This window comes from Triticum aestivum, chromosome 5B (genome assembly GCF_018294505.1).
Source record: "Triticum aestivum cultivar Chinese Spring chromosome 5B, IWGSC CS RefSeq v2.1, whole genome shotgun sequence".
Classification (NCBI taxonomy): Eukaryota; Viridiplantae; Streptophyta; class Magnoliopsida; order Poales; family Poaceae; genus Triticum; species Triticum aestivum.
In genome coordinates, this window is record NC_057807.1 from 499,513,799 (window position 1) to 499,537,751 (window position 23,953).

At 43.7% G+C, this 23,953-nt stretch overlaps 2 protein-coding genes across 2 annotated transcripts; one reads left to right on the forward strand and one right to left on the reverse strand.

The window, feature by feature from the left end:
- Positions 1-311: 311 nt before the first annotated feature.
- On the forward strand, positions 312-1,069 carry LOC123112767 (anther-specific protein MZm3-3-like). The gene is made up of 2 exons (XM_044533852.1): positions 312-723; positions 838-1,069. Exons 1-2 carry the CDS (start codon positions 417-419, stop codon positions 840-842), a joined length of 312 nt encoding a protein of 103 aa, XP_044389787.1. The 5' UTR covers positions 312-416; the 3' UTR covers positions 843-1,069.
- Positions 1,070-1,126: 57 nt separating this feature from the next.
- On the reverse strand, positions 1,127-7,646 carry LOC123112766 (plant UBX domain-containing protein 8). The gene is made up of 10 exons (XM_044533851.1): positions 7,404-7,646; positions 6,482-6,543; positions 5,655-6,177; positions 5,464-5,561; positions 5,128-5,362; positions 4,862-5,041; positions 4,619-4,783; positions 3,245-3,388; positions 3,064-3,120; positions 1,127-1,496 (listed from the first exon to the last, which is right to left on the reverse strand). The coding sequence occupies exons 1-10, from the start codon at positions 7,485-7,487 to the stop codon at positions 1,383-1,385; spliced, it is 1,662 nt and encodes a 553-aa protein (XP_044389786.1). The 5' UTR covers positions 7,488-7,646; the 3' UTR covers positions 1,127-1,382.
- Positions 7,647-23,953: the final 16,307 nt, after the last annotated feature.

Consider the following 23,953-nt stretch of genomic DNA (forward strand, 5'->3'; position numbering starts at 1 on the left):
CCCCCCTCCTCTCTTCCTGCCGTGGTAGGCCTGGTCGCCGGCCCATCTCCCAAGCCGCTCGCGCGAGCGAACGATCAGCTTGTTCTCAAAAAAAAAAAAAGCGAACGGTCAGCTCGCCTCGCCGGGAGCACGCACCCGACGGGCGTTCGTTTGGTTGGGTCAGCCTCACACGCTTGCCGTGCCCCGCTCCTCCTCCCACCCAGCGCCGATCGGAGCACCGGTGTGTGCGTAGCGTAGGTGAGCAACGCAAGGCTCGCCGCCTCCCACCCTCCCACCTCCGTCGCCGCGCCTATAAAATCACGCCGTCCCGCACCACCACCACCACCACACCGCGACGCAAATCACACACACACACGAACGCATTTTCATTCATTTCTCAAGCCAGCAGCAGCGCGCGCACCGAGCCGGCGACGACGATGATGGCGGTGACCACGGCCCAGCTGCCGCAACCGCGCGCCCTGGCGGCCCTCCTCGTCCTGGTGCTGATCACGCTGGGCGGCGCGGCCGAGGCACAGCCGCCGCTCGGCACCTGCGGCGCGCAGCTGAGCCAGCTGGCCCCGTGCGCGCGCTACAGCGTGCCGCCGCTGCCGGGGCAGGCGCTCCCGGCGCCCGGGCCGGAGTGCTGCTCCGCGCTGGGGTCCGTGTCCCGCGACTGCGCCTGCGGCGCCATCGACATCATCAACAGCCTCCCCGCCAAGTGCGGCCTCCCGCGCGTCTCCTGCCGTAAGACTCCCTCCAACACTCCACGCTGACTCATCCACGCGCTGCTTTCGTTTTGCCTGAATATCTAGCTCAACTGACGGACTCCCGGTTGTTTCCTTTTGACTGCTGCTGCAGAGTGATCGCTCGCTACCTGGCTCCATGCAAGAAGAGGAAGAACTGAAGAAGACGATGATGAATAAGAAGCTCGATGGCCAGAGCAACCATCTTTAGTAGTAGTAGCAGTGCCTAGTAGCTGTCCGGTTCGTCTAGATCTATCTCCCGTGATCATTACAGGCTCTCGTGTCCGTTGTTGGCCTCTGTTGAAGGTCAGATTAATAATAATGGAACCAATTTGCACCGGCGGTCATTCCCAGCCACAAACATATAATGAACCCACAATAAAACCAAGGCATCTTTCGCTCTCTGAAACGAACAATGATTATCACTGCACTAGCGCGCATTCATAAACCAAATATCCTGAATCCGTTGCTGATCACTGTTTTATACCCTACATAAGACTAAAGTGATGCGAACCGTTCCACATCGCAAAAGAAAACAGTTTGAACTCTTCGACACAGAACAATTTTAGATTCCCTAGTAAAAACCATATGCAAGTATAGACATGTAAAACCCCAACTCAGTCTCAGATGGTATCCCTAGGTGTGGCTGAATCTTTTCCCCTAATCAGTAATCTGCTCTATAAATAAGGCTTCTTGCTTGCTTGTTAACCCGAGATCAGTAAATGATTGGTCGCCGTCAGCAGTGGTAAAAGCACGCCTGGGGTATGTCCTTACCTGCAAGACACACAACGCTAAATATGAGACCGGATGGCAGTAAGAGTCGAGCAGTTTAATGCTAAAATACAGAGCAATGGAAAATGACACCCACAAAAATCTAAATGAAAACAAATAAAAAGTTGTAATATTTCCACACTTGAAGTTATTTGAACAGCTATTTTAACACAAAGTACATTTGAACAGCTATTTTAACTTTGTGTGTATGAAAAGCTGATGATAACTACTCGAACGTATCTTACATTTTGAGACAGAGGGAGTACCTATTTTCTTTGTGTTATTCCCACTAGATATACTTGAACGTATCGAGAGTAAAAAGACGGACATATATGGTCTGTGGAACAGATGAACTGACAAAATGCAAAGGAACAGGGGGGAAATCATAGTACCACCGGGTCCAAATGGTTTCCCATGTGCTGCTCAGTGCGGTCAACTACAATATTTCAATGGATGAAATATGCACAACCGATACTACAATCAACTGGCAGAAAAAGCACAATATAACTTTCAACATTGCTTAGATCAAACATCTGTCGTGGACTGTCCTCAAAAAGGAAATTAGAGACACTGCACCAACACGAACAGTGACAGAGAAGCAATGCTCCAGTCTGCAGTCTGCACTGCATAAGAATGATCTCCCCTTGACAGCACATAGCAGCCAGAGCAGCAAATAGCACTATCCGGTGTTAGCTAATATGACCGGAGCTTGATGTATAATGTACTCAACAGTGAGCATGAAGTTACGGAAGCATAAAACTTGTTGGCACAGCACATATACATCCTCCTACAATCACTGTCAATCCTTTCTCTTGCTTCTAAAATTTCTCAATGAGTGCAAAATTGCATAGTCCTGCTAGTCTGCCGCACCATGTAACTTGAAATGTTCATTATGAGAACTAAGAATATCCCATTTTCTAGTGATCCATAGAATGTGTTAGTTATATGAACACAAAGACACCAAAGTCATCCCAAAGCTCAAGAATGAATTTGGTAATCTGTAAATGCTTCTCCCTAGAGAGCCACATGATTCAGGCATAATTATAGTAATCCAAATGCTTCAGAAACTTATATAAAACTACCTTCACGCATAGGTCTAGGAATACTAGCAGGTTACCTCAAGAAAATAGGATGCTAAACTACGCAGACGCTGGATTGAGAAAAATTCAACAAAGTACACGGCAAGCAAAACTAATCTGCTCTTGGGATCATATGAACCCATTATTTCATTTTATTTGAAACGAGGCAAAAGCTTTGCCTATTCCGTTAATTAGGAAAAAGGTTGTCGCGTTAACTGCGGACAACCAGGCAAAAACTGGAACATAGGGCCAAGCCCACTCTTGCCGACAACACAACAAGCCCAGCAAAAAGACAGGGCCGAACCCACTATTGGTTTGGGTAGCTCAGGAAATAATATATTATCACGCACGTGACTGCTAGTGCCTGACATACCAATCAATAAGGAAAAACACTAGGTTGCACTCATTTTTATTAAGACAATTTCCTCTACATGGGAATATATGCACATGAAATATTATAAAATAAGAAAAATATAGCACTAGAGAATTACCAGTCTGTAGGTTTCTGGCTTGCAAGTCCTGCCAACGTCTAAGAAATCAAAAAGGGACTGCAAGCAAACCAGCATGTCAGAAGCACGTATTAGTGGCAAGAGGCAAGTATAAATGAACCCCTCTTTTCTGGAATCTGGCAGGTCAAAGCAGTTTTTTTATTGAAGTTCAAAAGCAGCTTACCTTGAATTTATCAGATTTTAAAAAGCGACGCCCCTGTCGACTACCGTCAGGCATGCGAACTACAAGTGTTATAACACCTTCCTTGTCTGAAGGTGGCTCCAATGGCAATGATGCTTCTTTGGCGGCAAGATTGGACTCAAGCTCCTGTTTACATAAAACATCAGAAACAGCATAACTGGCAGATCCCCAACAACGCCAGGTAATGAACTTATGATAAATAGTTACAAATATCAAGCATGGAACGAACAGAAGCAAAGAGCTTAGTTATCCTATTGGATATATTTAGTTCATATAGCTACAGTTTGCCAAACTTTGCCAAGGGTGTGTCAGCTGTTTGTGGCTAATGTTTGTTTCGCTGCCACAGCTGTGGCATGCTACACTTTCTTAGCAGCCAGCCCCAGCTATCATAGACTCGTTTTGCCAAATCTTGCCATGGTTGTGGCGACCAATTCTCGCCATGCCTTTTGTGGCTTGTCATAGTTCAGCACGAAAAGTCTAGAAAAGTCCAGCTATCGACCAAACATAGCCAAATCTTTCTTGAAAGATACTATTGCCACATCATATCTACAGGCAACCAAACCTATAATAAGACCACTGTGAGTCTGTAAAATAACATAAACTTAAACACTAGAGTCTGTAACACAGCTGTGGCATGCTACACTTTCTTAGCAGCCAGCCCCAGCTATCATAGACTCGTTTTGCCAAATCTTGCCATGGTTGTGGCGACCAATTCTCGCCATGCCTTTCGTGGCTTGTCATAGTTCAGCACGAAAAGTCTATAAAAGTCCAGCTATCGACCAAACATAGCCAAATCTTTCTTGAAAGATACTATTGCCACATCATATCTACAGGCAACCAAACCTATAATAAGACCACTGTGAGTCTGTAACATAACATAAACTTAAACACTAGAGTCTGTAACACAGCTGTGGCATGCTACACTTTCTTAGCAGCCAGCCCCAGCTATCATAGACTCGTTTTGCCAAATCTTGCCATGGTTGTGGCGACCAATTCTCGCCATGCCTTTCGTGGCTTGTCATAGTTCAGCACGAAAAGTCTATAAAAGTCCAGCTATCGACCAAACATAGCCAAATCTTTCTTGAAAGATACTATTGCCACATCATATCTACAGGCAACCAAACCTATAATAAGACCACTGTGAGTCTGTAAAATAACATAAACTAAACACTAGAGTTTTTTCAAGTAAAATAAGTTTCATCTGATCACTGTAGTGATCTACTCCCTCCGTCCCAGTTGTACAAAGTTGAGACACCTATTTTGGGACGGAGGGAGTAGTTATCTACCATTCACATACTGGAAAGACTGTTAATTATCATCCAACTGTATTTCGAATTAACTGTAACAGAAAGGTACCTCTTTCTCAAGTTGCATTTTACGCTGTTCCTCCTCCTCTTGCCTTTGTTTCTCAAGAGCAGCTTCTCTTGCAGCAGTTTCTTCCAGCAGTCTGAGCTCAGCTTCTTGTAGAGTCTTCATCTCCTTTTCTTGATCAGCTTGGAGCGATGCAAGGTACTCATCATCCTGTAATAAAACATTCTGGAATTTACCATCCAATATTTTTTGCATTTAGCAACAATGTATAAGGCTTCAACTCCAAACCTGCTGCTCTCGTAATAACCGTTGTTCAGTCAATTCTGGTGGTGGAGAGTGCACTACTTGGGGATAATGACTCGAGCTCGCATGAGATAATGGATATGTTGGTGCTTCAGGAATTCCACCAAACATTGCAGCCTCAAGCATAACAGCTTCATCATGTTCCTCAGAAGAAATGCCACCCCACTTCACCAGAAGAAGAATTTTGAGCAATGACAATGAATAATACCATTAAGTGCTTAATATTAAGGTACAGATCAAGGCTACAATACCTCTGATGGGAAATCAGTTCTGTTATACTGGCGATCATGGTTTTGAGGCTGCGAACTTGAGGGAGGACTATCACCTGGGAGAACAGGTTCCGTTGACTCTGTGTCTCCAGCAGGGATGCGCCTAGAACGACGTCTAACTAATGGCTCTTCTTCAACATCATCGGTCTCCTCATCGGAGCTCTCTTCATCTGCTGGTTGCATAGTTGTTCCACCCCTCCCTGTACCTAATTCTTGCCTCCAAATAGGAAGAAAACATAAAATAGATAAATTGCTATTAGCCTACCGTAGTAAGGTAACCTAAGGATGAAGAGCAAGAGGGTACAAGTTAATATTCACCTTCTCACTGTTCCAGCTGCAGTTTCCATGTCTTCATCAGATAAATGATCTTCCAAGTTTATTCCACCAATATGTCGAGTCCGTTCTTGCTCTGCTGCCTGATATTTATTTAAAATTTAGGTAAAGCAAGACTCATCAAGCTCATCCTAACCTATCCCTGTGGGTAGAGACAGAGACAGTGAACAGCTTACGTTTGCCAGTTCTTCAGCCTCTCTTTTTGAAGCTTCAATTGCAGCCCGAATCATTTCCTCTTCTATGTCATTGTCTGTGACATGAACTAGTGGAGGAGCAGTTGGCAGAGGATTTGGCTGCGGCACATTGCTACGGATACTAGCATGCTGAGAAGACAGCCCAGATGACAACTCCTCATCGTCATCATCTATTATGATAGTGTCACGAACTTCTGGTCCATAAGAAGACCCACGTCCAGTGACATTCTCAACAACAGAAGCCTGACCAGAAGGACCGATTTGAATGTTGTTGTCATTAACTTCATTAGATGTCTCTCTAGGGTGCGGACCTTGTGCATCACGATTGGGAGTACCAGCAGAACCAACACTATCAAAAAACATTTGCTGGAAATTGGGATCCATTAGTGCAAAAGGGTCATGCAGAGCTTCAGGGAACAACGGTCTTTGAAACGTGTTATCAAGTGGTCCGTCCAGCTCCATATCATCATGATTAACAGGTGGAATACTTTGATTGATTGCGTTCCTGAAAAACAGAAACACATCAATTATCTGCCCTAGTGCAACATGGTACCTGGAAGGTAATTGTTCTGCCTCTGATCCAGTTTACTTGTCACTTTAGCTAAATGCACATAGAACAAGTAATTGGTGGTTTAAACTTTGATACAGGCTATCCATATTAATTGCGTGTAGCTCTTTACAACCAGTAAACAATTTATAGGGATATTGGAGGGAAAGTTCAGAAAACCAAAATAACAAGCAAAATTTGCAAACCAAAAGTACTTTGGAATTATCTGAAGAAAATGTGCTGGAAAAATTGAAATACGTACACTGTGCTATCTCCTTCAGTGAAGTGTGCATTGACTGCCTGATTGAGGTCACCAGCATGTTCCTGTGTGCCATTTATCAAAAAAGCACTGTGATTAAATATATAGATGACATCGATGGCAGAATGATGCACTTTCTTTCCGCGGCAACAGAATGTTGCACTTGAACAATCAATTTGGAGGCGATGCCCTAGAAGATTTGCGAACCACGCGCATTCACAGAGTGATTTCAGAAATAAGATGACCATTTCAAGATAACATGGTACCCCAACTGGTATGTGTGCTCTGAGTTAAACTTTGGAAATATCAAATTATCAAGTCTAGCACAACTGGATGAGACCAAACATAGTCAATAAGGTCATTAGGAAATTACAATGTAGCACCTGCTTGTGGAATTCCTATTTTAGTTATGAACCTAGACGAACAAGTACAGGGGGGAATCCACCAAATCCAGATGAGCCTAGCATCGAGATGAGCCAAGCAATTCTGTTTTTTTTTTAGATTAGTGAACCCCACGCCACATTTTTCCATCTAAAGGCCGCCAAACAATTCGTCTGGAGCAGTAACTGCAATTTGGGAGGGGGTTATGTGACCAAATTGGGCTCTTACAAAAACCACACCACTTTGAGTAAAGGAAGGCAGCAAGGGGACAAAGACAGGCCACAAGACTGCTGAGGTAATTCTATTCCATAACTGCACTAGCAGAACAGCGACGCAGGGATTCGCCAACAAATCGGGCCACCTCAACCAACCACGCGCAGACCCCTTCCCCGGCCCAAACAAGTGAACTAAAACCTAGCACCGAGCGATCCATACCCAGCGCAACCAAATCCGCCGCGCGAGCCCAGCCGATTGCGCTAGATTGGGCGGGCACCTGAACCAAATAACTGGGTAGGAAGAGGAGGGGAGGGGACTTGGGCGATACCTCGAGCTTGCGGATGGCGACGGCCTCGTCGGCCCCGGTGATGCTGATGAAGGTGTCGATAGCCTCCTGCTGCGGCCTCGCCATGGCGGGCGCCGGGGGAGGGTTTGGACGCGACGCTCTCACGCAGAGAAGGGAGGGAGGAGAGAAGATGAGCGTGTGGGAGAAGCCAAACTCGGAGGCTCAAGAGGGGAGGAGCGTTCTGCCCGTCACGTGGTGGCCGGTGAGACTGCTTTCCTAGGGTCACCTTTTGGAAGAAACTCTTTTTTCCTAATTTTTTGGGTTTATGAAATGGTAAACGATTCTAATCGGGCAACCGGCTAGGGCTTGCGCCGGTCGCAGTTCCTCCCCACGCAGCCACGTGTTTGGTTGGGGTCCACCCACACCGCCCGCGTTGCTTCCTTCCTTATCCTTCACGTGTTTTCAACCTTCATGTGACGAAGCTGTGACCGGGAGATGGTTTTGCTAGGACCTACAAGACTACAAATTGTGATCGGCGCGACAATTTGCTGGAACTGACGACGCCGGGAGCTACAACCTTTGAGTCGGGGGGAGGGGGCTGCAAGATACTCGACGCCATGCTCTCTCGTCGACAGGATGCTGCAACCGACATGGTCGGATGCTAGGATTGACCGGCGTGGATGTTACGTGCAGAGCTTGCGTGGGCACGGTGTGTTGGAACTTTTCCGGCATGGATGCTATGTGCGAGAGCTCTTGGTGCTGCAACGGGCCGGCTACGACGTTGCGGAGTCACGGCAAGGCATGTAGTGAGTGCGACGTCGGCGAGCTCAGAGGCGGAGCGTGTTGAGGGGTCGGGGCACTCTCTGCTAGCAATCGACGGTGACCAGTGAAGAGGTGTTAGTGTTATGTGATCTTGAAGAAACTATGTTAAAACTGCTTTATGTGATCTTGAAGCCGGTGTTAGTGTTATGCCTTTCTCTTTGTATCGTAGACTTGATTTGAATAAGTTGACACCTACTGAAATCTCTTTGCAAATGGCCGATAAATCAATTACTATACCCATCGATATTTGTGAGGATGTGCTTGTTGTGGTTGCAAACGTTACTATTTTAACAGACTTTATTATTCTTGATATTCCCGAGGACGACAGTATGTCGATCATCCTTGGTACACCCTTTTTGAATACTGCAGGGGCTGTTATTGATTGCAACAAAGGCAATGTCACTTTTCATGTTAGTGTTGAGCATACGGTACACTTTCCGAAGAAACAACCTCAAGTTCATAGTATCAATTCTATTGGAAAAAATTCAACTATTACTATTGGAGGTTTTGAATTCCCTCTTCCTACACTGTCAAAAAGAAATATGATATTCTTATTGTTGGGGACATGCATATCCCCGTTGAGGTAACATAGTGTTATTCGAAAATTCTTCGGTTTCATGATTTTCGAAAGAAGTTTGTTAACAAGACTTGATCAACCTTGTTAGTGGATTCCTTTTGATGAGCATGAGATGGATGAAGTTAGAAAAGCACAACTCTCTGTACCAGCCTTTTACTTTCTGTTATTTAGTTTAAATAAAATAAAAATAGTATTTTCTATCTGTTTTCTGAATTATCCGTGCAATAAAAAAATACCCCGAAAATAAAAGTTCTCCAAATGCCCTGAAAATTGAGTATGATTTTTTGTAGAATATTTGAGAATTTCTGGCACTTAGAACACACCAGGGGGTCATCGTTTGATCACGAGGGTGGAGGGCGCCCTACCCCCCTGGGCGCGCCCCCTGCCTCGTGGGCCCCACGTGGCCCCCTCCACTTATTCCAGCACCCACATACTTCGTCTTCCTCCAAAAAAATCATCTCGTAGCTCAAACCCGTGTTCTTGCTCGTTTTGCTGCCGTTTTCGATCTCCTTGCTCAAAGCTCCATTCACAAAACTGCTTTGGGAGATTGTTCTTCGGTATGTGACTTCTCCAATGGTTCAATTAGTTTTTGTTCTAGTGCTTTATTTATTGCAAATTTTTGTTGCTAAGGTGACCCTGTTCTTGAGCTTGCATGTCAAATTTATATGGTCCAAAGTAGTTTTAATGCATGATATAGCCTCTAGGCACTTGTGGGAGTAGTTGCTATTAATCTTGTTGAGTTTGGTTCACTTTTATTTTGAGTCACTAAAAATTTCAGAAATTTTTCAGAGGAAGAAAATGTTGAAGATATTGTTGAGAGGCTCCTCGAGCCGAAACTTGAAGGAAAAGCAGAATGAAGAAAATAAAAGCCCAAGTACAATCTTCCTCGCACGGCGGAGGCATCACTGACTTCATCCACGACTAGTGTGAACAACACATACCTCATCATGCCCGATGACATTTATGCATACTGGGAGCTGACACGAGCCCTAGAGCCTGAGCCTGAGCCATCTCTTGATCCATATCAGGAGTCTATTTATCAATGGGATCTGCATGAGCTCGCTAACCAGTGGCACCCCGAGGACCCTCCTCAGTACACCGGAGAGGACCACTTTGATCTGTGGGCTTAGACCAACTTAGGCCAAAAGCCTAAGCTTGGGGGAGTACATATTTCTCACCGACATTATATTCATGTTCACACACTCATTCTAGTTGTCGGTGTTCATACTTTTTCATTGTACTATCCATGCTAGTTTATTTTCTGTTCTTACTTTCTTCTTGTGTGTTTGAAAAACCTTGAGAAAAACCAAAAAAAATAGTTGTAACTTTTAGCTAGTTTATTTTCCAAGCTTGTAGTAGTAATATTAAAAAGAAAACTCAAAAAGATTTGTCGTTCTTCTTTTGCTTGTTGGGAGATTTCCCGTGTAAATAGTTTTTCTCATTCTTAGAATTTCTTTTCTTTTCTTTGGGGGCCGAGAGGAGAAGACCACGATGAAAATGATGAGTGGCTCTCGTATGCATTATTGTTGATCTAACCAAGAGCCCATATTACCTTGTCTTCTCCTTTGAATTAAACGTTTGCAGATTCCAGCTTAGTCCAATGCACGTGCACTATTATTAGTATCCACACCGTTCGGTCATGCAAGTAAAAGGCAATAATAATGATATATGATAAAATGATTGAGATGAGAAAAGCTGGTATGAACTCGACCTATCTTGTTTTTGTAAATATGATTAGTTCATCGTTCCTGATTCAGCCTATTATGAATGAAACATGTTTGCAATGACAACTAGAGATTATAGTTATTCATGCCATGCTTAATTAGCTAGGAGTTTATAATGGTTTACCTTGCGTGCCAACATTTCACTAAAATGGTTGTGATGTGGTATGATAGGGTGGTATCCTCCTTTGAATGGTTCGAGTGGCTTGACTTAGCACATGTTTACCCATGTAGTTGAAACAAAATCAACATAGCCTCCATGATATTTATGTTCATGGTGATTATCCTACTCATGCTTGCACTCATTGTTGGTTAATCCTAATACATGTTCATGACTGTTGTCGCTCTCGTCTCTTTCTAGCCTTCACTTGTACTAAGCTGGAATACTGCTTGTGCATCCACTTCCATAAACCCCAAAGTTATTCCATATGAGTCCATCATACCTACCTATATGCGGTATTTTTTTGAGGGAATTGACAGTGGGAGAGAACTCCCACTGTATTTTCATATATCTATATAAATAGGGCGTTTACATAGACATACCACTCACACACATCATCTCCACTCCTGGTGTTACCACCAGGGGTGGGCAACTACTCCATATCCATTGGTAAGCACTAGGCTAAATGTATGTTACAAGAGTAGGAAACAGAAAAAGGACTCAACTAAGTGTGTCACAATAAGAGAGCAGGGCAGCTCTACGTGCCACCTTAACTCTATGTTGCAGAAGTCTCAGATCCTCCTTGAAGCGAGCAAACCAACATGTAATGCTTGGGGCAATACCTCTGAAGTGTTTGTTATTTCTTTCTTTCCACAGGCTCCAGGTAGCAGTGAAGAATACTTCAATGAAGAAAGGATTGGGCCAATCTATTTGTGCGTTTTGGAGTGCGGTGAACCTGTTTTGAAAACCATGCCAGTCAATATGCAGCTTGGCCCAACACCTCTCACTGAACTGGCAAGTGAAAACCATATGCTCAAGAGTCTCATCAATATTTTGCCCATAGAGAAGACATGTAAAATCATCGCCAATGTTATAGTATCTCCTCCGAAGCATGTCAAGTGTATTGAGCCTATCATGCAGCAGTAACCATCCGAACACTTTGATCTTCATCGTATAGTTTGATTTCCAAAGAAGCCGAAAGGCAAGATGAGTTGTTGTAGCATGAAAGAAATTGTTGTAGTAGTCTTTCGGTCTATATTCAGCAGCGCCCCATGTATAATGCCAGATGTCAGTCGTTGTTGTTGAGGGGTATATTTCGGACGAAGCCTATTGGATATCCTGCACCTCACTAAGGGCCAGAGGAGACAGCGGTAGGTGAAAGGTTTCATGCAAATCTGTGGTGGCCCGGAAGTTAGCGACCGTCATGTCCTCATGCATAGCAAAATAGAAGGCACGTGGGTGCGATGATTGGAGCACGTCGTTTGACCACAAGTCCTTCCAGAGCAACGTGGTCAAGCCATCAACCACCTGGACATGCGAAATTCCTCGGTAGATGGGTGTTAACTTTAGGATATCTTTCCACCAAAAAGATTTGACCGAATCCACCGCATGTGGTACTTGGCTGACATACTAATTATCCCAAAGCATATTAACCCATGGAACGTCAAGCTTGTTATAGAACTTATGCAGAAACTTCAGCAAGAGAGCTTCATTGTGGATTTTAATATCAATCACACCTAACCCACCTTTGCTCTTGGGTTTGCAGACCAGATCCCAAGATGCCAGTGAATTGCACTTGTCACCTTGCTCAGTTTTCTTTGTCCAGAGACATCTCCTTCTAATCTTGTCAAAAATCTCAATCAGTTTCGGAGGGAACTTGAGCGTGCACATGGCAAACACGAGAAGGGAGGTGACAGAAGCATTGATCCAGGAAAGACGCCCCCCATAAGACATCATGGCGATCGTGGTAGTGAGGCGACGCTCCATTTTGCAAACTAAGGGCATGAACTCATGGATGGTGGGCTTGGTAGTGCCAAGCGGAAGGCCAAGATAGGTGAAAGGCATCGTGCCTACATTGCACCCAAAGATATTGGCTAGTCCAGTTGTGGTGTTTGCGTCAAGGTTGATTGGTATGAGCGTGGACTTATGAAAATTAATCTCGAGGCCAATGGAGGACGCATAGTCAGAAAGAATTTCCTTAACATGGAGAGCTTGACGCGGGCAAGCCGGCAAAACAAGGAGGGTGTCGTCCGCGTATTGAATCACTGGGTAGTCATGTTGCCCGTTGCAAGGGAAGGGCAGGAGGAGATCTCCACATCGGAAAGCATCATTTACTGCGGCTTGTAATAACTCAGCTGCGAGGACAAAGATGATGTGGGACAAAGGGTCGCCTTGCCTTACACCACAACGGCAAAGGAATTACCGGCCAAGGACACCATTAAGAAGGACGGACGAGCGGCCCGAGGAGAAGAGGCACTTGATCCAAGAAATCCACTTATCATTAAATCCCATTTGTTGCATAATGCGAATCATTGGCTCATGTGCAATCGTGTCAAACGCTTTGGCAAAATCTAACTTAAGGAGAATGATTGGCCAAGCCAAACTTTGACATTGGTATAGATATTAGTATGCCCATGCAAGACAGTCTTGGATAGTGCGCCCCTTGATAAATCCATATTGATTACGGTGGATAAGGGTGAGGATGACACGTTGAAGTCTTTCGGCCAACAGTTTGGTAAGTAACTTGAGGCATCAGTTTAGCAATGTTATAGGCCTGTAGTCGTTAACCGTCTCGAGGGAGTTGATCTTTGGTATGAGGATGAGACCATCATTGATACCTGTCACGTCCAGCGTACCTTCATAGAATTGATCACATAGTGTATAGAAGTCATGCCGAACGATGGGCCAACATGCCTTCAAAAAGTCCCCACTAAAACCATCTGGTCCAGGTGCACGGTCAGGAGGCATACCCTTGACGACGTTATCGACTTCATCATGAGTGAAAGGAGTGGTAAGCTGATGGAGATTGGTCGCGCGAGGAATGAGGGATGGAAGATCAAATTTCATGTCCGAGGGGGAAACCGTCCCAAGACGGGTCTTGTAGGTTTGAAATAAAAGGGCCTCTTTGGCAGGATGATTGTCAACCAGCGTGCCATCATCAATCTTAAAAGAAGAGATATTGTTCTTGCGATAACACTCCGTGGCCACTGCTTGAATTTTTTTTGAGTTTTTATCTCCGAATTTGATCCAACGAATAGTGCAGTGCTTTTTCCAATATAGTTTTTGGTATTTGAGCAGTGTCAACAGATGTGCCTTCAGGATGCATCTGAAGTTCATTTTGGGGGTTGACAAGCTTCTTTTATTCTCTAGCTCATCCAAATCCGCTAGGACGATGTTGCAGTTCGTGATGGCCACTGCTATATGCGGTATTTACCTGCCGTTCCAAGTAAATTTGTATGTGCCAAACTCTAAACCTTCAAATGAAATTCTATTTTATATGCTCGAATAGCTCATGTATCAACTAGGGTTGTCTATATCTTCCATGCTAGGTGGGTTATTATCACGATGAGTGGACTCCGCTCGTCATTCACGAGAAAATGGCTGGTAACCAGGATGCCCAGTCCCATGCTCAAATCAAATCAAAATAATTGCAAACAGAACTCCCCCCAGGACTGTTGTTAGCTGGACGGTACCCATTGTTTCGGACCAGTGCTCATTGGTGGGGGGAGTATAAACTTTACCATTCTGTTTGGGAACCGCCTATAATGTATGTAGCATGGAAGATATCAAGATCTCTTGGTTGTTATGTTAACAATGAAAGTATGTCGCTCAAAATATTATTTATCTCTGTTTCAAAACTCGATCTCTGGCACCTATGCAAATCCCTGCTTCCCTCTGTGAAGGGCCTATCTATTTACTTTTATGTTGAGTCATCATCCTCTTATAAAAAAGCACCAGTTGGAGAGCACCGCTGTCATTTGTATGCATTGTTATTAATTTACATTGAGTATGACTGTGACTGGATCTCTTTTACCATGAATTACAATGTCTAGTCAGTCCTTGTTCTTTAGGGGTGCTCTGCATTTATGTTTTGCAGTCTCAGAAAGGGCTAGTGAGATACCATCTTGTTATATCATATTATCATTATCTTGAGAAAGTGTTGTCATCCAAGATTTATTATTATTGCTCGCTAGTTGATTATGCCATTGATTTGAGTAAATGTGAGACCTAAATGTTATTGTGAATGTGGTTAGTTTATAATCTTTGCTGAAAACTTGAATGCTGGCTTTACATATTTGCAACAATAAGATCAAACAGAGTTTGTAAAAGTTTTTTTCTTTATCACTTTCAATTTGTGAACTGAGTTGCTTGAGGACAAGCAAAGGTTTAAGCTTGGGGGAGTTGATACGTCTCCTGTCTCCAGTGTATCTACTTTTCCAAACACCTTTGCCCTTGTTTTGGACTCTAACTTGCATGATTTGAATGGAACTAACCTGGACTGGCGCTGTTTTCAGCAGAATTGCCATGGTGTTATTTTTGTGAAGAAATAAAAGTTCTCTGAATGACCTGAAACTTCACAGAGTCACATTTTGGAATTAATAAAAAATATTGGCGAAAGAAGCAATAGAAGGGGCCCACACCCTGTCCACGAGGGTGGAGGGCATGCCCCCTGCCCCGTGTGCCCCCTAGACCTCGACCGACCTCAACTCCAACTCTATATATTCACGTTCGTGGAGAAAATAATCAAAGAGAAGGATTCATCGTGTTTTACGATACGGAGCCACCGCCAAGCCCTGTTCTTCCTCCGGAGGGCTGATCTAGAGTCCGTTCGGGCCTCCGGGGAGAGGAATCCGTTGCCATCGTCATCATCAACCATCCTCCATCACCAATTTCATGATGCTCATCGCCGTGCGTGGGTAATTCCATCGTAGGCTTGTTATGACTTTGATCCCTAGTATCCATTATGTTCTAAGATTGATGTTGCTATGACTTTGCCATGCTTAATCTTGTCACTAGGGCCCGAGTGCCATGATTTCAGATCTGAACCTATTATATTTTCATGAATATATGTGAGTTCTTGATCCTATCTTGCAAGTTACAGTCACCTAGCTACTACATGTTATGATCCGGCAAACCCCGGAGTGACAATAGTCGGGACACTTCCCGGTGATGACCGTAGTTTGAGGAGTTCATGTATTCACCAAGTGCTAATGCTTTGGTCCGGTACTCTATTAAAAGGAGGCCTTAATATCCCTTAGTTTCCAATAGGACCCCGCTGCCAGGCGAGGGTAGGACAAAAGATGTCATGCAAGTTCTTTTCCATAAGCACGTATGACTATATTCGGAATACATGCCTACATTACATTGATGAACTAGAGCTAGTTCTATGTCACCATACGTTATAACCGTTAGATGATGAATTACATCTGACATAATTATCCATCATTGATCCATTACCTACGAGCTCTTCACATATTGATCTTTGCTAAGTTACTTCTCCGTTGCCACTATTATGATTGCTACAAAACTGCTACTGTTACTTTTGCTACCGTCACCGTTACTTCCATACTACTTTGCTACTAAATACTTTTCTGGAGATATTAAGTCTTTCAGGTGTGGTTGAATTGACAACTCAACTGCTAATACTTGAGAATATTCTTTGGCTCCCCTTGTGTCGAATCAATAAATTTGGGTTGAATACTCTACCCTCGGAAACTGTTGCGATCCCCTATACTTGTGGGTTAGCATTGCTCATATTTGTAACTCAAAGCAGGGACTACGGATTAAACGAAGATTGGCAAAGGATGAGGTGACGATGAGCGTCAGAAATGGTTCCAAGGTTGATGTGATCGTCGTCGGCACGCTACCTCTACGTCTACCTTCGGGATTAGTTTTAGACCTGAATAATTGTTATTTGGTGCCAGCATTGAGCATGAACATTATATCTGGATCTTGTTTAGTGCGAGACGGTTATTCATTTAAATCAGAGAATAATGGTTGATCTATTTATATGAGTAATATCTTTTATGATCATGCACCCGTGAAGAGTGGTCTATTTCTGTTGAATCTTGATCGTGATGATACACATATTCATAATATTGATGCCAAAAGGTGCAAAGTTGATAATGATAGTGCAACTTATTTTGTGGCACTGCCATTTGGGTCATATAGGTGTAAAGCGCATGAAGAAACTCCATAAAGATGGACTTTTGGAATCACTTGATTATGAATCATTTGATACTTGCGAACCGTGCCTTATGGGCAAGATGACTAAAACTACGTTCTCCGGAACAATGGAACGAGCTAGTGACTTATTGGAAATAATACATACCGATGTATGTGGTCCAATGAGTGTTGATGCTCGTGGCGGGTATCGTTATTTTCTGGCCTTCACAGATGATTTGAGCAGATATGAGTATATATACTTAATGAAACACAAGTCTGAACCATTTGAAAAGTTCAAAGAATTTCAGAGTGAAGTGGAGAATCATCGTAACAAGAAAATAAAATTTCTATGATCTGGTCATGGAGGAGAATATTTGAGTTACGAGTTTGGCCTTCATTTAAAACAATGTGGAATAGTTTCATAGCTCACGCCACTTGGAACACCACAGCGTAATGGTGTGTCCGAATGTCGTAACGCACTTTATTGGATATGGTGCGATCTATGATGTCTCTTACCGATTTACCACTATTGTTCTGGGGTTATGCATTAGAGACGACTGCATTCACTTTAAACATGGCACCGTCAAAGTCCTTTGAGACGACACCGTATGAACTATGGTTTGGCAACAAACCTAAGCTGTCGTTTCTTAAAGTTTGGGCATGTGATGCTTATGTCAAAAGGCTTTGGCCCGATAAGCTCGAACCCAAATCGGAAAAATGTGTCTTCACAAGATACCCTAAGGAAACAATTGGTTACACCTTCTACCACAAGTCCGAAGGCAAGATTTTTGTTGCTAAGAATGGAACCTTTCTAGAGAAGGAGTTTATCTCGAAAGAAGTGAGTGGGAGGAAAGTAGAACTTGATGAGGTAATTGTACCTGCTCTCAATTTGGAAAGTAGCTCATCTGAGAAATCTGTTCCCGTGATGCCTACACCAACTAGAGAGGAAGTTAATGATAAAGATCATGAAACTACATATCAAGTTGCTACAGAACCTCGTAGGTCTGGCAGAGCACGATCCGCACCAGAGTGGTACGGTAATCCTGTCCTGGAAGTCATGTTGCTTGACCATGATGAACCTATGAACTATGAAGAAGCTATGATGAGCCCAGATTCCGATAAATAGCTTGAGGCCATGAAATCTGAGATAGGATCCATGTATGAGAACAAAGTGTGGACTTTGGTGGATCTGCCCGATGATCGGCGACCCATAGAAAATAAATGGATCTTCAAGAAGAAGACTGACGCTGATGGTAATGTTACTGTCTATAAAGCTCGACTTGTTGCAAAGGGTTTTCGACAAGTTCAAGGAGTTGACTATGATGAGATGTTCTCACCCATAGCAATGCTTAAGTCTGTCCGAATCATGTTAGCAATTTCCGCATTTTATGATTTTGAAATCTAGCAAATGGATGTCAAAACTGCATTCCTTAATGGGTTTCTTAAAGAAGAGTTGTATATGATGCAACCAGAAGGTTTTGTCAATCCTAAAGGTGCTAACAAAGTGTGTAAGCTTCAGCGATCCATTTATGGGCTGGTGCAAGCATCTCGGAGTTGGAATAAATGCTTTGATGAGGTGATCAAAGCATATGGTTTTATACAGACTTTTGGAGAAGCCTGTATTTACAAGAAAGTGAGTGGGAGCTCTATAGTATTTCTAATATTATATGTGGATGGCATTTTGTTGATTGAAAATGATGTAGAATTTCTGGATAGCATAAAAGGATACTTGAACAAGAGTTTTCAATGAAAGACCTCGGTGAAGCTGCTTACATATTAGGCATCAAGATCTATAGAGATAGATCGAGGCGCTTGATAGGAATTTCACAAAGCACATACCTTGATAAAGTTTTGAAGAAGTTCAAAATGGATCAGTCAAAGAAAAGGTCCTTGCCTGTATTACAAGGTGTAAAGTTGAGTCAGACTCAATGCCTGACCACTTCAGAAGATAGAGAGAAAATGAAAGTCATTCCCTATGCCTCAGCCATAGGTTCTATCATGTATGCTATGCTGTGTACCAAACCTGATGTGTGCCTTGCTATAAGTTTAGCAGGGAGGTGCCAAAGTAATCCAGGAGTGGATCACCCGACAACAGTCAAGAACATCCTAAAGCACCTGAAAAGGACTAGGGATATGTTTCTCGTTTATGGAGGTGACGAAGAGCTTGTCATAAATGGTTACGTCAACGCTAGCTTTGACACTGATCCGGATGACTCTAAGTCACAATCCAGATCCGTATTTTTATTGAATGATGGAGCTGTCAGTTGGTGTAGTTCCAACTAGAGCGTCGTGGTGGGATCTACGTGTGAAGCGGAGTACATAGCTACTTCGGAAGCAGCAAATGAAGGAGTCTGGATGAAGGAGTTCATATCCGATCTCGGTGTAATACCTAGTGCATCGGGTCCAATAAAAATCTTTTGTGATAATACTGGAGCAATTGCCTTGGCGAAGGAATCCAGATTTCACAAAAAGACCAAACTATCAAGAGGCGCTTCAACTCTATCCGAGATTTGGTCAAGGAGGGAGACATAGAGATTTGCAAAATACATACGGATCTGAATGTTGCAGACCCGTTGACTAAGCCTCTTCCATGAGCAAAACATGACCAGCACCAAGACTCCATGGGTGTTAGATTCGTTGAAATGTAATCTAGATTATTGACTCTAGTGCAAGTGGGAGACTGAAGGAAATATGCCCTAGAGGCAATAATAAAGTTGTTATTTTATATTTACTTATTCATGATAAATGTTTATTATTCATGCTAGAATTGTACTAACCAGAAACTTGATACATGTGTGAATACATAGACAAAACTACGTGTCCCTAGTATGCCTCTACTTGACTAGCTCGTTGATCAAAATATGGTTAAGTTTCCTAGCCATGGACATGAGTTGTCATTTGATAATGGGATCACATCATTAGTGGAATGATGTGATGGACAAGACCCATCTGTTAGCTTAGCATAATGATCGTTCAGTTTTATTGCTACTGCTTTCTTCGTGTCAAATATATATTCCTCCGACTATGAGATTATGCAACTCCCGGACACCGGAGGAATGCTTTGTGTGCTATCAAACGTCACAACGTAACTGGGTGATTACAAAGATGCTCTACAGGTATCTCCGAAGGTATTTGTTGGGTTGGCATAGATCGAGATTAGGATTTTTCACCCCTAGCATCGGAGAGGTATCTCTGGGCCCTCTCGGTAATGCACATCATATGAAGCCTTGCAAGCAATGTGACTAATGAGTTAGTTACGAGATGATGTATTATGGAACGAGTAAAGCGACTTGCCGGTAACAAGATTGAACTAGGTATAGAGATACCGACGATCGAATCTCGGGCAAGTAACATACCGATGACTAAGGGAATAGCTATGTTGACACTGCGGTTCGACCGATAAAGATCTTCATAGAATATGTGGGTGCCAATATGAGCATCCAGGTTCCGCTATTGGTTATTGAACGGAGAGGTGTCTCGGTCATGTCTACATAGTTCTCGAACCCGTAGGGTCCGCACTCTTAACGTTCAATGACGATTGGTATTATATGAGTTATGTGTTTTGGTGACCGAAGGATGTTCAGAGTCCTAGATTAGATCATGGACATGACGAGGAGTCTCGAAATGGTCGAGAGATAAAGATTGATATATTGGAAGGTTACATTCGGACACCGGAATGGTCTCGAAAAGTTTCAGATGTTTTCGGAGTACCGGGAGGTTACCGGAACCCCCCAGAAAATTATTGGGCCTACATGGGCCATAGGGTAGAGGGGAGGCATCCCACAAGGGGTGGTCACGCTCCCCTCCCATAGGGAGTCCGATTGGACTAGGGGAGGGGGCATGCCTCCCTTTCCTTCTCCGGTTCCCTCTCCCTTCCCCTTTTCCCATCCGGAAAGAAGGAAAAAAAGGGGGGCCAAATCCTACTAGGAGTGGAGTCCTAGTAGGACTCCCCCCATGGCGCGCGCCCTTGGTGGCCGGCCTCCTCCCTCCTCCTTTATATACGGGGGCACGAGGCACCCCAAAGGAACAACAATTGTCATAGCCGTGTGCGGTGCCCCCCTCCATCGTTTACTCCTCCGATAGTATCATCGTAGTGCTTAGGCGAAGCCCTGCACGGATCACATCACCAACACCGTCATCACGCCGTCGTGCTGACGGAACTCATCGACTCCATCGACACTATGCTGGATCAAGAGTTCGAGGGACGTCATCGAGCTGAACGTGTGCAGAACTCGGAGGTGTCATACATTCGGTACTTGATCGGTTGATTGGAGAAGACGTTCGACTACATCAATCGCATTAAGTTAACACTTTCATTTTTGGTCTATGAGGGTACGTGGACACACTCTCCCCCTCTCGTTGCTATGCATCTCCTAGATAGATCTTGCATGAGCGTAGGATTTTTTTTGAAATTGCATGCTACGTTTCCCAACATATTATTGATTGGAAATGATATAGAATTTCTGGATAGCATAAAAGGATACTTGAATAAGAACTTTTCAATGAAAGACCTCGGTGAAGCTGCTTACATATTGTGCATCAAGATCTATAGAGATAGATCAAGACGCTTATTAAGACTTTCAATGAGTACATACCTTGACAAGATTTTGAAGGAGTTCAAAATGGATCAGTCAAAGAAGGAGTTCTTGCCTGTATTGTAAGGTGTGAAGTTGAGTAAAGACTCAAAACCCGACCACGACAGAAGATAAAGAGAGAATGAAAGTCATTCCCTATGCCTTAGCCATAGGTTCTATAAAGCATGCCATGTTGGGTACAAAACCTATTGTGTACCTTGCCATGAGTTCGGTAAGGGGTACAATAGTGATCCAGGAATAGATCACTGGACAACGGTCAAAATTATCCTCAGTTACCTTAAAGAGGACTAAGTAAATGTTTCTCGGTTATGGAGGTGAGAAAGAGTTCGTCGTAAAGAGTTACATCGATGCAATCTTTGGCACTGATCTAGATGACTCTAAGTCTTCTAGATATGTATTGAACGTGGGAGCAATTAGTTAGAGTAGCTCCATGCAGAGCATTGTATACATAGAAATTTGCAAAATACATACGAATCTGAATGTGGCAGACCCGTTGACTAAACTTCTCTAACAAGCAAAACATGATCACACCTTAGTACTCTTTGGGTGTTAATCACATAGCGATGTGAACTAGATTATTGACTCTAGTAAGCCCTTTGGGTGTTGGTCACATGGTGATGTGAACTATGGGTGTTAATCACATAAAGATGTGAACTATTGGTGTTAAATTACATAGCGATGTGAACTAGATTATCGACTCTAGTGCAAGTGGGAGACTGAAGGAAATATGCCGTAGAGGCAATAATAAAGTTGTTATTTTATATTTTCTTATATCATGATAATTTTTTATTATTCATGCCAGAATTGTATTAACCGGAAACTTGATACATGTGTGGATACATAGACAAAACACCGTGTCCCTAGTAAGCCTCTACTAGACTAGCTCGTTAATCAAAGATGGTTAAGTTTCCTAATCATAGACACGTGTTGTCATTTGATGAATGGGATCACATCATTAGGAGAATGATGTGATGGACAAGACCCATCCGTTAGCTTAGCATTATGATCGTTCAGTTTTATTGCTATTGCTTTCTTCATGTCAAATACATATTCCTTTGACTATGAGATTATGCAACTCCCGGGTACCGGAGGAATGCCTTCTGTGCTATCAAACATCACAACATAACTGGGTGATTATAAAGATGCTCTACAGGTATCTCCAAAGGTGTTTGTGGGTTGGCATAGATCGAGATTAGGATTTGTCACTCCGAGTATCGGAAAGGTATCTCTAGGCCCTCTCGGTAATACACATCATAAGAAGCCTTGCAAGCAAAGTGACTAATGGATGATGTATTATGGAACGAGTAAAGAGACTTGCCGATAACGAGATTGAACTAGGTATGAAGATACCGACGATCGAATCTCGGGCAAGTAACATATCGATGGACAAAGGGAATAACGTATGTTGTCATAATGGTTTGATCAATAAAGATCTTCATAGAATATGTGGGAACCAATATGAGCATCCAGGTTCCGCTATTGGTAATTGACCGGAGAGGTGTCTCGGTCATGTCTACATAGTTCTCGAACCCGTAGGGTCCGCATGCTTAACGTTCGATGACGATATAGTATTATATGAGTTATGTGATTTGGTGACTGAATATTGTTCGGAGTCCCGGATGAGATGACGGACATGACGAAGAGTCTTGAAATGGTCGAGAGGTAAAGATTGATATATAGGACGATGGTATTCGGACACCAGAAGTGTTCCGGGGGGTACCGGGTACTTATCGAGTCACTGGAAGGGGTTTCGGGCACCCCCGACAAAAGATATGGGCCTTATGGGCCAAGAGGGGAACGCACCATCCACAAGGGGCTGGTGCACCCCATATATGGGCCGGCCAGGGATGGAGAAGGAAAGGGAAAGGGAGAAAGGCAAGTGTGGATTAGGATTCCCACTTCCTTCTCCCCCCCCCTCTTTCCTTCCCCGCTCCGTCAAATATGGCATCGGGCGCATGGCAAGGAAGCCCCAAGGTGGCCGGCGGCCAGCACTTGGGCGCCTGCTGGCCTCTTCCCTTCCCCTCCCACCTATATATATGTGGGGAAGGGGGCGCCTAGAACACATAACATCAATTGTTAGCCGTGTGCGGCGCCCCCCTCCACTATTTACACCCCGGTCATATTCTCGCGGTGCTTAGGCGAAGTCCTGCGCGGATCACTTCACCATCATCGTCACCACACTGTTGTGCTGACGGAACTGATCTACTTCCTCGACATCTTGCTGGATCAAGAGGGCGTGGGATGTCATCGAGCTGAATGTGTGCAGAACTCGGAGGTGCCGTACGTTCGGTACTTGATCGGTCGGAGCTAGAAGAAGTTCGACTATATCAACCGCGTTGTCAAATGCTTCCAATTTTTTTGAAATTGCATGCTACGTTCCCCAACACGGTATTGGCAAAGGGAAAATTTCAATGCAACATATTCATATCCTTATTTCGGGCCGCCAATGCCAATGCCAATGCCGTGGATGCCTCCCTATGCTCATGTAAATTCATCGGACAGGTATGATTCAAGTGCACATCCTCCATCTTATTTTAGACGATCTCACAAAGATCATGCAGCTACAAAAAGGCCCACAATAAACAACCATATGTTAAAGACCGTTTCACTAAAAAAGAATCGGTCCGGAGCATAAGAAAGGATAAGGAGGTGGTTGAGCAAGTCTATCGCATTAAAAAAGATGGTCGTAAGTGTGTTGCTTCATATATGATCTCAAATGAAAAAGAGCCAATTAAAGTGTTGACATTCGCAACAAAAGACACCAAGGAAAG